Raw genomic sequence first — 17940 nt, forward strand, 5'->3', positions numbered from 1 at the left:
ATACCCACTATAACAACAGCATGACGCCGTGGCTGAAAATGTGTTTTTGTAGAAATCATAATGGTCTTGACAGCAGTGATGGGAGAAGGAGCTGATGAGTCTCCAAGAGAATGTTTAATTAGCCCAAAACTCTAACCATCCATGAAGCATGGCTGACTCTAAAGCATACAGGGGATTAAGAGGCTCGCTCTGTGTGTGTGTGTGTGTGTGTGTGTGTGTGTGTGTGTGTGTGTGTGTGTGTGTGTGTGTGTGTGTGCGTGCGCGCGTGTTTGTGTGCGTGCGGGTATGTGTGTGCGTGTATGTCCGTGTGTGTGTGTGTGTGTGTGTGTGGTTGTGCTTACAGGTCCTTGTGGTTTCATATTTCCTTGACACAGAAATTCATTAGTGCTTTTACGGATCACAGGAGACAGAGTATCATTCTAGAGCATGGGTCGTTAGGCTCTCCTACCTCAGTCCCAAAAATACAATATGTATTCTACAACCTTGGAAGAAAATATTCATTGCATTTTGCATGTTTGTGGGCCAAAACTGTTCAGTGTGCACCAAAATATTTCTTAATGTCAGCATATTGTTGCTGCATATGTGTATGTGCTGTGTGGTGGGGACCCTAATTGACTGTATCAGGTAAGGTTTTCTGCAATGAAATTTTTTTAGATTTTATACTTCCATTTATTATTATTATTATTATTATTATTATTATTATTATTATTATTATTATTGTAAGTAGCAGTAGTAGTAGCAATAGCAGTAGTCGTAGTGCATTGCTGTATGTCCTTTGAGATATGTTCTTCATAGACTCAGCAGCACTTGATTCTGAATGGAGCACATGGCATGAATTTACCACTGGTTTCACTGCTTGTGTAGGTCAACAAAGAAGAGACTGTGTATTTGGTATGATGAGAATGCATTTGTGTCTCAGATAAGTGGCTCTCCAATAATCGTCTTTAGGTATTTTTACTAGCTAATGTGACTGTGTTCCCTTTCTGAGGGGCTGAATGTAAAACCATTAGCCTATCAGTTTCTTCTGCAGCAGTGTGTGTACTGCTTCAGCTCTCCTCTAAAAATAGACAAAGCAGAACAACCACACAACTAAAGAGTCTGAATCATATTTTATGAAGATATCGAATCAAGGAAGAATGACTAAAACATAAATCAGTACTTGATTTTGTGGAGACATTTCATAAGAGAAAATAGCACAAGGAAAAATACTCTTCATTACAGCATTTGAGACAGGAGAGCGCAGCTGAAGACAGGGCCCAGGAGTAAGCCAAGGGGCCGGGGGGGGGTGTACACATTACATACAGATAGGCAGCTGGAATGGTACGTACTGGCACTCTGTAGACCTACTGACAGACACAGGGCAACATCAAATGATAACTGCTTAACATTGTTTTTCCTTTTTTTTTATCTGAAGTTATGTCTCTCCTCTTTGTAACTTGTGACCCATTTCCAGGTCTAAATTAGTTCTTAGGGTATTTGGGTGAAACTTGAGAAGACACAAGTACCCTTAGCTAACTGGCTGTTTTTAATGTTTTTTAATGTCACAGAGAGGTATGAAGCAGTGCACCTTGCTGTATCACTTTCTCCAACAAAACACTTGAAAGTTCTTTTTTCTTCCTCCACTTCTTGTCTTTGCCGTGAGGCATTGCCGTGAATGCTGATTGGCCAGGAGGAGAAATGCCGCATTGATGTCTGAGTCTGTCAGCATGTGCGGAGTGTTGTCTTGGTTGCTATAGCAATGGAAGGTTCACTGGAGGTTGAGTGCTCTAGGACTGATTTGTCTAACTCCAATTAAAACTTCCATGTAGCTGATCCTTTGAGATCACCCAGAGAGTAAACACACACACACACACACACACACATACATATCTTAAATGTCCGAAAAATAAACTCATTTGTGACTACCAAAGACCCCCCCCCCCCCCCAATCTATGTTTGAACCTGCGCCACCCCCTCCCTCTCCTATTTCACTGTACATCATACTTCCTGGTTTTCGCCTTAAATCTCCCAATCTTGTGCCCCCCTTGACAGGTGCTTCCCCCCCTCCCCCCGGGGTGGAGGCCTCACGGGTTGAAAACCCCTGCTGTAGAGTATAGCCTACATAAAGCTAAAAAACATGTTTCAGTCATTATTCAGTAATCAGTCATTTCCATCGATTATTGCCAGCACTACAAAAGTATCACAGTAATTCAAGACGACATCTTCAATCATTTCTGTCAAATTCCTCGATATATATCAGCGTTTATGATGATGAAATGTTTGCTATGGCAGCAGTAGTTATGTAGTGATTTATTTGGAGGATCAGTGTTAACATTTTGGAGCAGCTGTGTGTACAGACACAAAACAGCTTGTTACTGTTTGTAGTCTTTAATCACAGTTCATTAGTACAGGGCTCTGTACCAGTTGAACGATTGCAGTAATTACATTAGTAATTACATGCAGGTATGATAATATCTGTGTAGATTTACATGAATTTTTAATTGCGTCCCACCTCAAACACAATGAGTAATATTTCTGCTGTGAGGTTTTTTACTGATCAATTTCTTTTAATTACAGGACAGCAGATTTTTTTTAATTTTCATGGCAGTTATTTTTACGTTACATTCATGCGTACTTTCTCACTCACAATGTCATCTGATATAATTTCAGGGTCTGTTTCATGGCCAGGGATACACCTCACTGGACATAAACATAACCGTTAAACAGCCGTCCAACATCCTGACGGCTCAGTCCCGTGGGCAAGGATGGTGGGATCGAGGAAGATCTCACAGATCTGAAAAAGCAAAAAAAAAAAAAAAAAAAGGAGAGAGAATGGAGAAGAGAGGAGGGAGTACCAGAGCAGGGGTTCTGATTTGGACCCCTGCCCCAGACTACACCTCTCCCACCAGTCGGGCGGATTCACCGGGGAGCTTGGATGAAGGCAGGGAGGAAGACTTCCAGAGCCAGATGGATGAAAACGGTATTATTGGCCTTGGAGAGACTTGGCGCTTGGAGGAAGAGGAGGAGGCCCCTGATGAAGAGTATAGTCTGCTCTGGAATGAACGTAAGACCGCTCTTGGATTACTTTGGAAGTTCAGTATTTTACAGGGGTATTGCTTCCTCTTGGTTTGTCACATGGATCCTCCAAAGACCCACTTTGTGTCTGTAAAAACTGATAATTTCATTGAAGTACAGTGTCACTGTTTGCGATGCATAAGTTACAAAACTAGTGTACTTATTAGAAATTTTGAACAAAAAAATATGATTATTTTCCAGTTTGAAAGATTGAAGAATTGCCTCTACCATTTTGAAATTAAGGCTGATTTAATATTCTAACTGCAATCAGTGAGTACATCGATGTTATTATGATCAATAAATCTGAATAATTGCTGTAGCCATAGATGCTGGAACTCCAGAGCCTGAAGAGAACCCCCCTTCTGCCCTGGAAGAGCTGAGTTACAACCTGAGTGAGCTGCTGGACTCAGAGCCTGTGTCTGAACCTACTGAAGAAGACTGCAATCCTCCTTCCCACAGTAAGCTTAGCCTCCTACACAGCTCAACATAACAGCCACAGACACTTGACAGCATAGCCTCTTCAGTTTTTTTTTTTTTCCCTCAGGCCCGTATGCATATTTTCATGCAATAACTCTTGATGGTGTATTTGAAATATTTCTTGATATCAAGAAAAAAGTTCTATAATTGTTGAAGTAAGTAGTAAAACTAACATTATGGAACTCTATGGTAACGTCAAGCTTTGGTCAGCATACCCTACAAACTGATGAACAGCCTACATGCTTCCTCTCTCTCTCTTCCTTTCCATTTCTGCCTAGATCTTGAGCTGGATGGCAATGCTACTCTTAACATGGAGAACTGGAGTGAGGATGAGAATGGAAAGGGGTCGTATCATGGTGAAGCTGAGGGGAGTGAGAAGATAAATAGACAGCATGTGATGTCAGTTCCAGAGAGGGACGGACTCTTAGACATGACTGAGGATGAGTTGGAGGAAGGGGAGGAGTTTGGAGAACCTCAGGGACAGACCAACAGGTCAATTCCTATCACTCAAGCATCGACTGGACGTGACTGGTTGGAGCAGTATGATCTCAAACATGATGGAGTGGGAGGGGGGCCTGTGACTGACCTTTTGACCTCAGAGATGAGGCAGATGCATACACAGGGTAGTGTCCGTGATTCAGTCGGGTTGGAGAGAAGTGTCACCCCTCGGTCTCCTTGCTCGCCTCGTTCACTTCACCTCTCCACTGCTCCCTCCATCAATCGCCTTCCCTCTCACCTCTCCACAGAGGAGCTGGATGATAACCCTGGCATTGAAGCTGAGACACTTCCAGAGCCAGCTTTCACCGAGAGCCTACCAGAATCACGCAGCAGCCAACACAGCCACACCCCCAGACGCCACTGGACTATTGAGTTTGAGGGGGAGGAGTCAATGCAGAAAAGCACTCCCTTATTTGTATGCAAAAGTCTCGGGCATAAAGGGCCAAACAGTAGGTCAGATGCACTGAGAGAAAGACAAGGGGAGGGAAGTAGAGATGAATCAAAGAGAAAAATAGGGAGGCCTCACCATACTGTCAGACATTCAAACAGTCTCCCTCCTGAGGAAGTAAACCAGCACGCTCAGGAAGATCCACAGACATCTACCTCAGCACGTCTCAATACCAAACCCTGGCATTCATCCCCTGAGTCCAAATCACACAGTTCATCACATCATAGGAAGCACAGGAGCCATAGGTCCTCTTCACTGATATGCACAGAGCAGAGCGATGTCAGGTGAGTTACAGCCGCAGGTGCTACTGCATACTGGTGAAAAGAAAAGGGCCCAGTTGAAATTTATAAAGCTTACTCATTCATTTTTTTTTTTATAAAGGTAAGAATGTTACACATGAATGTGTTATTTATGACATTTGGTTGTAGGACTCTAAAATCATAACATACTTAACATAGCAATACTGTGTTAAGTTGAGTAACTTTGAATGACATTACATGGTTTTATGTCACAATTTTATATTTATGATTAGTCATCACCTTTTTCATGATATATTTTTTGAAACTCAGTTTACAGTGTGTGGGTTAATACAGTGTCTTTTATTTTGCTGTATTTTCAGGAAGGGACAGTTGAATTACCCCTTACCAGATTTCTCCAAAGTTGAGCCCAGAGTTCGCTTTCCTAAAAATGGCTACAAACCCCCTAAAAGCAAGAAGAGTGCTTGCAGTAGAGGCATGATTGCAGAAGCTCCTGTAGTTTTTAAATCACCTGCGGATATAGTGAGGGAGGTTCTGCAGAGCAGCTCGGACAGGCCCACAGAGCACTCCACTCTAAATGACAGCCACAGGTCTGTCAGCAGCACAGTGCCACAGGAGTTCCGCTGCCCACAGCATGCCAGCGCACTGGTACAACAGCTCCAGGTACTGAAAGGGAAAACCTATGCTCATTAAACCTCAGTGTAGAATGAAATATATTGCCAAACATTTTCAGTCAGGCTGTCATGTGTATTTACCTCGTTTTAATATCCTTTGGATATAATATTCTAAGTTGTTCACATCAAAACATTTCACTCACAGACACTCTCTCTCTCTCTCTCTCTCTCTCTCTCTCTCTCTCTCCCTCTCTCTCTCTCTCTCTCCCCCTCATAGGAAGACTACAGGAGATTGCTCACCAAATATGCAGAAGCTGAGAATACCATTGACCGCCTGCGCCTAGAGGCCAAGGTTATTTTGCATTTTTTTTTTTTACATTTTTTTTACTTTTTTTTTTTTTTACATTTTTACAAGTGAAGTATTTTATGTCATTTGAGGTTAAATGCAGTTCCCTTTCATCTCAGACATGTGTATTGAGACCTGTCGTGGAGAGAGAGTGCTGTCTCACTGATCCCACTCCTCCCAGTTGTTTGATGTGTGTGGGGGTTATTTTTAGGTGTCTCTGCTCTGCATGTGAATGTGTGACAGGATGAATGAACACAGAGCAGATGTAAAGGGCAGCTCTTCTCTAACACTCATGATTATAGACTGAGTTTTGGTGCTACCACAATATTCAATCAAGTGAAATCAAATCAGTGAGCAAGCATGGGTTTGTTTCAGTCTGTGGCATTTTAGCTGGCATTCTGCTCTGCCTGAAATGAGAGGTTTCTAAAGATGTTTATATGTGCTGAAATAAACACAATGTGAAAGCATCCTTGTGTGTTTAAAGATGTCAAAGACAAATACAGTCTGTTCAACTTTTGTGTTTGTGGCAGTGTGTCATCTGTACGCATATATTATGTCTTGTAATTGTTGTCTGTTGCCTGTAATTAGATGTGGCTGACAACCTCAGACTGAAAGTGTAGATACTCAAAGAACTGAAGCAAATTGTGAGCATTAGCAATCAACTAACCACAGAGTCTGAATGAAGTCACATGACCCTAAACATACTCAGTAAAACACAGTAATTTTGCCTCATTTTCAATGTCATAATGTGTGTCTGTGTGTGTAACAGTAATGACATAGAATATGACATCACCAATTTCTTTATAGTACCACTGTCATATTCACAGACCGGTTTCTTATTGGTTGCAATCTATGTTACAAACACCTCAGTTTCTTTCACTGTGGCTTTATGTCATCATTGAGATATATTAGAGATGTAGCACTTAACTGTTGTGCTTGTGGAGTAAAAATGCAGACTTTCGGCTCTACCATTCTCTCATCCCCACCTGCCACGGTTCTTATGCTAATTAAAATCAGCTTATCCCTCTATACCACCCTTACACCCTGACCATCTGTCCCTGCTCTTAGACCCAAGAGAATACAGTGAGCTAGGGAGTTAGTGTCATTCACCTCTAATCCACTATCAGACACCACAGAGGATCTGTAGAGGGCTTTTCTGCGCAAAAAAAAGAACTTCTTATAAGAAAATGTGCATACTTGGGAAGCAGACACATAAAAGTAGACGGTGTGTGTTGGACCTTGTTAATGTTTGAAGCCTTTGGTTTTTATGTGTTAGTAGATATGGTTTATATGCTAATGAGACTGAGTGTGACAGTATTTCACTGAGGCAGGCTAAGAGGTCATATAAGGGTGAATGTCGAGCTGATTTACTGTCCATATGTCTTATCAGATGGAGACAGTCACCTTCTAACCCTCAGTTTAATAACAATGCTCATCACAATGTCACAGTTCTGTGCTCTGCGTGTTTGTGTGTGTGTGTGTGTGTGTGTGTGTGTGGGAGAGAGAGAGAGTGAGGCACAATGTTACATACTTGGCTCTCTGTTATCACCCAGTCCAGCTGACAGTGTAATACGCCCTTTATTTTATGAGCCATTTTGTGTTTGTTTCCTCGGTCTTGTGTTGTGAGGTGGTCTGTGAGGGATGCAGTAAATAACAGAGAGGGAGTGTGACCAGTAAAACACAGGGGAACTGGGCAGAGCACTGCTCGACTTTCTCCACAGCAGTGTATACACTGCTGCTGCCGTGGTTACTGGACTGTTTAACTAATCTTCATCAAGGCTTGGCCTGCCCAAACAATGACCGAGAACTTCCTATCCACATCTGATAACCATTCATTTACATCTTCACTTTATTTGGTTGACATATGTAGCCTACACTGCCCATAGAAACCTAGAAGAAATTTGCTAACTCAGAAAACATGCATCACCCTCACATTATTTTATGTAAATGATTTTATTTTTTTTTAAATTACCCCAAATGCTTTAATGTTTTAATGTTTAATTTTTTTTTTAAACCCACATTTTAAGAGCATCTGTAAACGAATAGCCTAAATTTAAATATTTTTGTATTGGTGTATGATTTGATTTTGATTCTAATCGTTTATAGTATTCTTTAGTGGTGATGTGTAATCTGAACATTTAGAGGGGGCTTGGTGTTCTCACAGGCTATTTTAACAGTATTAGTTGCTTGGTTTTTTTCCTCCTCAGTGTTTTAGATATATAAATTAGTGAGTGATAATCTTATTGCAGTTCCCCATGCTTGGAACCATCTGGCCCTTTGGCTGCCTTTGATGATCACTTTCAGAAGTTGTGTGTGTTGGAGTCAAACAAATGGAACATTTCATCAGCATGCCAGATTTGTTGTGGTACACGCTGAAGTCGTTTACGGCATACAAAACCAATAGAACAGGCTTTTATTGGTGCATAGCAAACACATTAACGAGTCCGTCCCCCTATTAGTGATTTTTCATGAGCTGAACATTTTTGTCAGTGTATCGTGTAAAACTTGAACAATTCATTAACTATTTCTATGTGTGTTTTTATCTACATAGGTGGGATTGTATTCAGATCCTCCAAAACCATGTCCCTCTGCTGTATCAGGTGTGGTCCAGGAGGGATCAAAGGTCATGATCTTAAACTTTCCCCAGGCTCAAAGGGCAGAGCTCAGCACAGGCACCTCTCATTTAACGCAACAAACACCTAACCAAGGTATCTACGGCCTCATTCCACTGTCCCTTTCACTTAACTTACACTATACAGCCAAAGGTATGTGGGCACCGGACCATCACACCTATAAGAGCTTAGTGGACATCCCATTCCAAAACCATGAGCATTAATATGGAGTGCCTCCCTCCTCCTTTGCAGCTAAAACAGCCTCCACTCTTCTGGGAAGGCTTTCCACAAGATTTTGGAGTGTGTCTGTGGGAATCTGTGCCCATTCAGCCAAAAGAGCTGAAGTTGAACGAGAAGGCCTGGCTCACAGTCGGCGTTCTAATTCATCCCAAAGGTGTTCAGTGGGGCTCTGTGCAGGCCACTGGAGTTCCTTCACACCAAACTTGTCAAACCATGTCTTTATGGACATTGCTTTGTACACAGGGGCACAGTCATGCTAGAACAGGAAAGCCCCCCCCCCCAAACTGTTGCCACAAAGCTGGAAGCATACAGTTGTCTAAAACATCTTTGTATACTGTAGCATTCATGAACTAAGAGACCGAGCCCAAACCCTGAAAAACAGCCCCAAATCATTATCCCTCCTCCACTAAACTTTACAGTGGGCACTGTGCATTCCGGTAAGTAGCACTCTCCTGGCATCCGCCAAACCCAGATTCGTCCCTCAGACTGCCAGATAGCGAAGCGTGATTCATCACTCCAGAGAACACGTTTCCACCGCTTTGCACCACTGCAGCCGTCCCTTGGCATTGTGCACGTTGGGCTTGTGTGCAGCTGCTCGGCCGTGGAAACCCAAATTCATGAGGTTCCTGACACACAGTTCTTGTGCTGATGTTGCAGCCAGAGACAGTTTGAAACCCTGTGGTGAGTGATTCAACAGGATGGGCGGTTTTTATGTGCTACGCGCTTCAGCACTCGCCGACCCCGCTCTGTAAGTTTGCGTGGTCTGCTGCTTCTTGACTGAACTGCTGTTGCTCCTAGATGCTTCCACCTGATAAGAATAGCACTTACAGTGACCGGGGCAGATCTAGCAGGGCAGAAATTTCGGAAACTGACTTGTGGCATAGATGGCATCCTATGACAGTGGCATGTTTAAAGTCACTGAGCTCTCCAGTATGACCTATTCTACGTCCAAGGTTTGTCTATGGAGATTGCATGGCCATGTGCTTGATTTTATGCCCCTGTTAACAACTGGTGTGTCTGAAACACCTGAACTCACTAATTGAGAGGCGTCTCCACATACTTTTGGCCATATGGTATAAGACTGTTTTGATTTTACCGATTTTACCCATATTTTTTCACATCCTGCACTTGACACAGTGTCATTTTTTTTCTCACACGTTAGATAAGAGTGGGGATCCCACATGCCCAGCTTCTGTGGATCCCGTCTCATCCAGGCCAAAGGATGCTGGAGGCAGAGAGCGACTGACTGAGTTACTTTATAAGCAGGCAGAGAGATTTCTTCTGCAGGTAACGGGTCATATTTATCACAAATCAATTGGCAGTGCTTTAAGAATGTATTTTGTCCCAAATGCCACAAATGGAATTGGTTATCTTAAGTTAATACACCTCAGGCACCAACTTTCAGTTGGAATCGTGGGGTCTATGATGATGTACACCATGGCGTGACAGTCTTGACCTACCGAATGCTCCTTTTCAGGTTGATGCTTTTGAGGTTCTCCTGAAGAAAGGAAAACTCAAACCCTTTGAGCAGATAAAGGTATTAATCATGCTCAACTGTTGATGAATATGGTGTAGGTGCACACTAAGGTAGTTGCCTGGCGATTTCTGGAGTCACAGATGTGTTATTTTGACCATGTCATACGTTCCTCTGCAGGGTCTCTCCCGTCTGGCTCAGGGGCAGGACTCTCTGGAGCGAGGCTACCTGATGGCACGGGAAGAACACAGGCTCCTGCAACGGCACGGAGCCAGTCCAGATCTGTTTGACCCAGACAGGTGTGGCACCCTGGAACCCACGCTCTGTTTCCCAAAACAAGATGATCATGTTAAAACGTGTTCTGGAATGTATTTTAGAGGGCTGAAGGGAGTCATTGCGTGTGCATATTTAATGTGGATTTGTCTTACAGGGAACTAGAAGGTCAGATTTTTCGCTCAGGGATGCGATTAGAGGAGCTGAAGGAGTGGGTGGAGCAGTTGGAGCAGAGTCGGCCCACCCCAGAGCCCCCACCAACCCCAGCTCCTCACCCTGTCCCTCTCTCCTCGCCCCTGAAGGATACCGACACCCTCCCAGAGGTACTCTAATATAAAAATCTGACTGTACTCACCACTCAGATTTCTAGTTTGAAGTACTTAATATAACATTCATCTGGGACAGAGTGTGTCATGAATAATTGAATGAGAGAGAGGGAGAGAAAGAGGTGCTCGTTTTTAATTTTAACACCAGGTGGCAGTGTAGTGATGTTTGAAAGAGGATAGATCTGTTTCACATAGTGAAATATTACAATGAGTAAAACCTCATTTTTAGGTGTGGTTTAAATTACTCTGACACATGATGAAGCGCAGACACATAGTGTCAAAGACAGCAACATAGGGGTTATTATTAATTGATCTGTGTATATCACAGTTGCTGAAAATCAGCTCAGCTTGTAAATTTTAGAACATGCTATGCATGTAGTAAGCTACAGTGCATTTTCATTTTGACAGTTAAGTCTCCTGAGAATTATTCAGTGCCACACAATAGATAAGAAGTGCAACATAAACAATGTATGGGTTTAATTGTGAGAGTAATTTAACTAAACCTAGATTTAACAGTTAATTAAATTAGTATCACACATTTTCTGATCTGTCTTTCCAGCGTGAAGTCATTTTTTATGGGGTGTCAGGCCAATTATGGTTAAAAGTTTCATTGTTTATTGCCAGCATTCACAACTCTTCATAAAAAAAAAGACCATTCATAAAACCCAGGTGCAAACTGAGCTTCGGCCCTGAGACTGACATACCAAAATTCCCTGAAAATGTTGTAACCCCTAAGGGTGACTGTTTATGTCTTTGTGATCTTTCTCTCCCTCTCTTTCACTCACTTTCTCTATGTCATTCTGTCAGAGTCCATTGCCTGCAGTGTGTGCAGAGCCAGGGGTTGGCATCGGCGTGCAGCTTGAGGTGAGCTCTGTCAGCGGTGAGAGCAGTGGAGATGGGCAGAGGGATGAGGAAGAGGAGGCATTGCCGTCTCTGCTCCCCCGTTCACTGCACCTCAAACATCAGCGTGTGGAGAGGGACTACAGCAACCTGCTAGACCAGTAAGGCCCTCCTGTTAAGCCTGACAACACATCTCAAATCACCTATTAAACCTTGATTAAATTGTTCTATCGATCTAATGTACATGTCTAGCGCAGTTCATGTCAGTCAGAATACCACATGCAGAACCCAGTGCAAGGACTTGTATTCCATTACTTTTTTGTTGACACTTCCCCTCTACCCAGCTATGAGAGTTTTAAGGAGCTGCCTAAGTTTCTGGATGTGGATCAGAGTGAGAGGATCCATGACTCGTCGGAATTGGATGGATCTCCACTTCCCAGGAATGACTGGACAGTTCAGGGGCTGCACTTGACGACTGAGAGTGAAGAAAGCTCAGGAAACCCTGGTCAGCAGTAAGTCTAAGCCTCTCTCCTGTTTTGTACCCATTTACGTTGGTCAAGGTCACATTGAGCTTCACAGTGTGATGATGCATTAATGATTTTGATTTTCTAGGGGTTGAGGGATAGTGGACTGGGGGAGTGCAAAATGGATTTTAGAAAAATATGTGTTTGATAAAATGATGTTCCTTTTACCTGTTTCTTTTTTCTTTATTTGCTCTTTTTTGGAAGGTAAAATAGCAGCTGTGGGCTCAGGCTGTTATGAAACAGTTCCCAAAGGCAAATCAAGTTCAAATCAGAGGGCCCATGCATATTCATTTCATCAACAGGTGTCAACACCTGTCTTCTCTCTCTCTATGTTGCTGTCTCTCCCCCTCTCTCTCTCCCTCTCTCTCTCTCTGCTGTTTGCAGGCAGCCAATACTGAACCAGGCCTCTCCCTCAAGTCCATCTGTCAGGCCACAGGTGTGTAACTCTATGGAAACTCTCCCAGAAGCCCTCCCCCAGCCATCTGTGTTACCAGGGAAACGGAGCAGTCAGAGCAAAGCAGCAGGGATCAGGAAGTCCCACAGCAGCAGTCTAACCAGCCTGGGAGAAAGTACAGTCAGTGATAAGAGACCCTGCAAAGCTCAAGCTAAAACTGTGGGAACAGCCCCAATGGTTAGTGTTGATGGTGTAATAGACTGGGTCAAAAGGATGTACGCAATTTAGTGATGAGCCTCCCATTCAGTGCATGCATGTCATTATATACTGCATTTAAGTGGACCGTGAATTGCATTCAATTGGTTTTGAAAAGAATATGCTCAGCCATCATTTATTGATTGAAAATATTGCATCCCTAGGATGATAACCTTGTCATATCCTGAGACCTTTTCCTTATGAGTACTGTCCTTCTGATATGATAGGACGGGGTTATCTCTCCAGAGACGGACAGTGGCTTTGTGGGCTCAGAGAGCAGTCGTCTGACTCCAGCAACACGCAGTCCGCTCCGGCAGAGGGCAGGACAGAGGTGAGCTATTCCTGATTATAGTGAGGTTGTCAGAGTCCATCAGAGGAGAAGAAAGGAAGCCACTACTATATCAAAACACAGAGATTCTACTGATTTGCAACGACACTAAACATTTTAGTGGCTCCATCATCAAGGTTCATTAGCTCCTCTCATCATGGCATCGCTCTTTCCTTCATTTAGTTTTGCTTGCAACTACTCTGGTTTAGAAAACCCTTTAAAAGCCGTCTTTAAAAAAGGCTGTGACAGTTTGACTCACTAATTTCAACTTTACTCATTCAGAACTGTGCTGTAAGGCAGTAAAATCACTGCGGCATTCTTATCCTTACTTCAGTTCGTTTTTCTGTCTCCTCCTGGGTCTCCAGGCCATCTCTCCTAGAGGAGCGAAAAAATCCCCAAAAAAGCCCTCAGTCAGACAAACACCTCCCTGCCCCCCACACATACCCACAGTCCTCAGCGGAACATTCTGGAGTCTCTCTGAGCGCCCCTGGAGGACGCTTCAGATCAGTAAGAAAGACAGAGAAAGGAGAAGGAAAGCCTCCACCCAGTCCCTCTGCCACTGTTTCCCCTCAGCGCTGGGCCAGTGAAACCCTGCAGCCATGGCCTAGCGGTATGATCAGTGAGATGGAGCAGGAGAGTGAACATGGTGAGTGCTTACACCAACAGACCATACCCAACACAATATGGAATATGCCATATCTTTCTTCCGTTTTCCATTAACTATTTTCTACTCATGTTATAAATCTCTCCTCTTTAACTGCTTGTGTTTGGGAGCCTTGTTGTCTTAGCGAGAAGATCTTGTCTGGGGCTAAATGGAAGAGATAATTTCATTAATGTAGAAACAAATAAAACTGCTTACTGTTGTTTATTTATTTCTGTCTCTCCCTTCAGAACACTCTTTATCAGAGGTAGAAGATCCACAAAGTGACCGGTACACACAGTTGGCCAATCAGAATCTCCAGTATCAGGGAAACTCCTCCCCCACTGCACCCTATCACCATGGTGACCACCTCAAAGCCCAAAGTTCTGGCCAGCTGACAAATCACCAGTGAGTCTCTTCTTGGCTGCCATAGCGATGGCAGCACAAACAGGCAAAGATTTATGACTCTAGTAAAGTGCAATGGCTATATGGGTCTCAGTGCAATAAAATATTGGAAAAAGACTTCTGGGTAGCAATAAATACTTCCTTTGTGAAAGGGAATTTCTTAGAGAAGTCAATTCTTATTTTGATAATTAGATTATTTTCAGTCCATCTCAAAATTGTTTAAAGGGCTTGTTTTGGTCTTCTTTAATTGTATCCAGACACAACAGCTCAGGTATACAGGCTGTTTACTGAATGCTGTTTAGAAATGCTGTTGAATGTGTAGATGCTGCACGTTTAGACACAACAGCTTGCTCTTCATCAGCAGATGTCCTAGGAACTGTCGCCTCAGCAGAAACACTGCAGTTTATATCTGAGTCATTTTGGAAGGAAGGAGGACATTATCAAATTAGAATTTTTTTTCTTTCTTATTGTTGTTTTTATCTCATTACAGACCTGAAAGTTGATAATCTAGAGGAACTAAAAGGGGAGGTACTCAATATTTACCCCTGCACTGTGTGATATTGCATGCTTTGGTTGTGTCTTTACAGAAGCACTGTATGCTTTGTGAACGTACTAATGACACTATTATATTAAATGTGATGATGAGCACTATGAAGCAGGAATCCAGTTTCACATGCATGTAGAATGATTATATTGTTGCTATGGAGCTGTATCTGTAGTGGGCTTTTTGTATACTTTCTGTCTGTGTGGCAGTGAGGCCCTCCAGTCTCTGCAGCAGGAAGTGAACAGACTGAGGGAGTGCTTAGAAAGAACTCTAAGACACACCAGCTTACCAGGCCCCATTGAAACACCGTCTACTTTGCCAGTAGTATCTCGACTTCACAAACAGCCTCAGAGTTCCACACCTCTTCGGTCTCCGCTACGGTAACTCACACTGACTCATTCTCTGATTTTCAAACACAGAAAATCATTTTTAAGACTGATTTGTGCTGATTAGTTCTGATAAGGAAGGTGGAAAATCATCTAAATTGTCTTTTGATGACATTAAAGTGTGCAGTGGATGCCTAGGATGACCTGAATGCGGATGTTTCTTCTCTTCTCCAGCACTGGAGAGAAGGAGAGGTACGGTAGGAGAGAAATGAGCAGAGAGGAGAATCAGAGGAGCGAGAGTACCCCTAGGCCAAGTCCTAGAAGAAGATCAGCCTCAGTCCCTCGACTACCCCCTCAAGTACACATCAGTGAGTGGACTCATGAATGTTTTACATCAACATTACTCATAAATTACATCAAACATCTCACAGTGTGAGCGAGAAGCCCATTGTCTGACGGCAGTATTTTTCTATTTATCCAATATGTAATGTAAAGGCCTAGTGAGTTTTCAGTCTTGTTTTTCTTATTTAATCCACAGCAACAGATTCTGAGCATGACCAGTCTGAATGCAAACCACAGACCTCAAGAGGTATTCCAGTGTCCTTTACGACAACACGAGGACGAAGGAAAACGAGGGGCGATCCTGGGAGACAGAGAAGTGTCCCTGCATGTAAGAGACTGGTTTAACATTTCAAGATGTGGATTAGTCAGTGAGTTACTGTGTATATCTATAGCATAAGCAAAGCTAAGCTCTGCATCGAAATGCGCACTGCTGTATTTTCTTACAGCCCAAAGGCCTGACTGGTCTGAAGGAAGTGATGAAACTGAAGAGAGCCAGAGGACAGAAAAGTCATGCCCGCGTTGCGTGTCTGAGCGTAACGCAACCTCTGCGCGTGAGTGTCCTCCTCCTCTGTGTGGAAAAGGTTAATGCAGTAGCTTTGTTCTGTAGTTCTCCACTTCTCATTCTGTCTTCCTCCTTCTTGATGACCGAAGGACCGTCAAGGAGTGAGAGTACATCCCATCCCGTTTTCACGCGTTCCCATCACTGTCCTGTGTGTGGGTCAGCAGAGCCTACTAGATCTACAGCCACAGAGACAGGTCAGTGACCTCATCACAACTATGTCATTATCATGTAGGATAAGTCTGTTGTTCTTGGTCCAGCTCTCATTAAATTGAAAAGCGCAGACTAGACAAGGTGTTTGTGCTCAGCTGAGTTGTAGAATGAGGCGTGCTAATTCTTAAATTCAACAGTCATTATTCATCATTAAAGCCATCTCCCATTGCTTAATATACAATTCATATCTTTCTGATTCTTTTCCGCTGAATCTGTATTTTACAGTCAAACGTACGCTTACATCTTATTTGTTGCAATTTTAGCAAGTAAAAACTCCACTCCCAGAAAAAATCGCCCAGTGACTTCCCCGCACCAAGAAACAAGGGGTGCACATTTGGCAGCTGCGCCCCCTCCAGGACTGGACGGCGTGCCTGTGCTCCAGTGTGTGCCACTTTATTCTCCAGTTCTGTGAGTAGCTGTTGTCAGAGAGATACAGTGATAAAGTGCCCATTAGCTTAATATCTTAAGAAAGCCTCCTCTTCTCCAGCCAGCAGTAATGAAAGCGGTGTGGGTCGAGAATCCAATGAATCCCTTTGAATGACACTTTTACAGATAAACCTCCACTTGAAGTCAACAGCAGTGAATATTGAAATTGCACACTTTGCCAATAGCTGCTTTTTTTTTTTTCAGGCCATGTGCTGACGCTGCATCGCATTCCATTTTTCTGTGTTATGCTGAAATCAACAGAAATTTCCTCTTGTATGGATTTCCTCTCGCCCGCAGGTGTTTCTCCAGCCCTGTGGCGACTTCTTCCTACTCACAACCGCTCTACCTCTCCTTTAACGAGGACAGGGCCTCAGCAGCCAGAGGTCATCACGGGCGTTGGCGCTCTCTTTCTGTGGACCGACGTTCTCTGAACAGCTCGCTGCAGCGAGCCATAGCTGCGGCCAGCAGCATGAGGGAGTCCTCTCATCGCATGGCCCGATCCCTGGCCTCTGGTCTGCACCAGCAGAACCTGCTCACCCAGTCCTGTACCTACTGATAGTACAGACACCTGAACACACACAGCAGTCAGTGGACAGCTGCACGGCATCACATATCACGTTACATTATACATCACATGTCCTTTTAACCACTCAGTCTTCCAATGGATATTGTTTGTTCATTTTTCAACGTCTGTCTGTTTGTCTGTATATTTGTCGTGTGTACTCAGCCATGTAAGCTAACACATGGTAAATACATATGTGAGGAGAAGAGTTTTTCAGCACTAATTTCAATCTGTGGATTAATCACTAACTTCTACTTGCAAATGTGATGTTTCATTTAAACCATTGGAAAGCATGTCAGGCTATTAAGACAAGATTTTAGTCAGGTTAGGTAAGTTAAGATTAGTTTGATTGACTCCACTCAAAAACCAGAGGATATAAAACGTTCAACTTTGATATCTGCACTACTGTTGGCTTAAAAAAATTGTGTGAGATACCATTTTTCATTACTTTATTTTATAAGGATAGTATGTTGTAAAATTGTAAGGTCTGCTGCTACTTGTAATTTCTTATCCTGAAAGATGTCTCAAATGTAGGGTGGCCTTTGGGGAAATTTCACATTGTAGCATTGGATTCATTTCTGTGTAAGTGTTTAGGGTAAAGCATGATGTGCACTAAAGCCATGTCAGGGTTTATGTCTGTAAAATTCCGTACCCCACGGACTGACTTCAATAATCAATAATAAGAAACAAGAATATATTTAATGTATTTTATCTTTGATCTGATGTCAGTTATTTTGAATTCCGTTAATGGCATTTTTAGTCTTTTTAAATGGCAATACTTTATACAATACTTTTACAATAAGTAAATGAGTGGGAAAATATTGCACTGCATTTGTTGATGAAATATTTTAGGTTTTGGTAATTTATTTTTGGATTGAGTTTAAAACAGTATGTGTGAATTTTGTAAGTAGATATTTCAGTGTTTGTTTTTTAGCTCATGTTTTATTTTAATACGTATATGAC

The 17940-nt window shown here is 42.8% G+C and overlaps 1 protein-coding gene across 1 annotated transcript; it reads left to right on the plus strand.

Moving 5' to 3' along the window:
• Positions 1-2811: 2811 nt before the first annotated feature.
• Positions 2812-16971, plus strand: akna (AT-hook transcription factor). Its single transcript, XM_030767962.1, has 21 exons — positions 2812-3025; positions 3375-3512; positions 3810-4482; positions 5097-5397; positions 5626-5700; positions 8246-8402; positions 9709-9833; positions 10024-10083; positions 10201-10319; positions 10451-10616; positions 11427-11620; positions 11804-11971; positions 12368-12614; positions 12860-12963; positions 13464-13606; positions 13852-14008; positions 14759-14929; positions 15110-15243; positions 15414-15545; positions 16331-16397; positions 16713-16971. Exons 1-21 carry the CDS (start codon positions 2812-2814, stop codon positions 16969-16971), a joined length of 3804 nt encoding a protein of 1267 aa, XP_030623822.1.
• The last annotated feature ends 969 nt before the right edge of the window (positions 16972-17940 follow it).

This window comes from Chanos chanos, chromosome 3 (assembly GCF_902362185.1).
Source record: "Chanos chanos chromosome 3, fChaCha1.1, whole genome shotgun sequence".
In the NCBI taxonomy this organism is placed as follows: Eukaryota; Metazoa; Chordata; class Actinopteri; order Gonorynchiformes; family Chanidae; genus Chanos; species Chanos chanos.

Bases quoted from the DNA above. Each gene is read 5' to 3' on its own strand.
- akna (XM_030767962.1), top strand. From the start codon at position 2,812: ATGGAGAAGAGAGGAGGGAGTACCAGAGCAGGGGTTCTGATTTGGACC. The intron at 10,617-11,426 runs GTACTCTAATAT...TCATTCTGTCAG, and splicing joins ATACCGACACCCTCCCAGAG to AGTCCATTGCCTGCAGTGTG. The intron at 15,244-15,413 runs GTGAGTGGACTC...TTTAATCCACAG, and splicing joins ACCCCCTCAAGTACACATCA to CAACAGATTCTGAGCATGAC.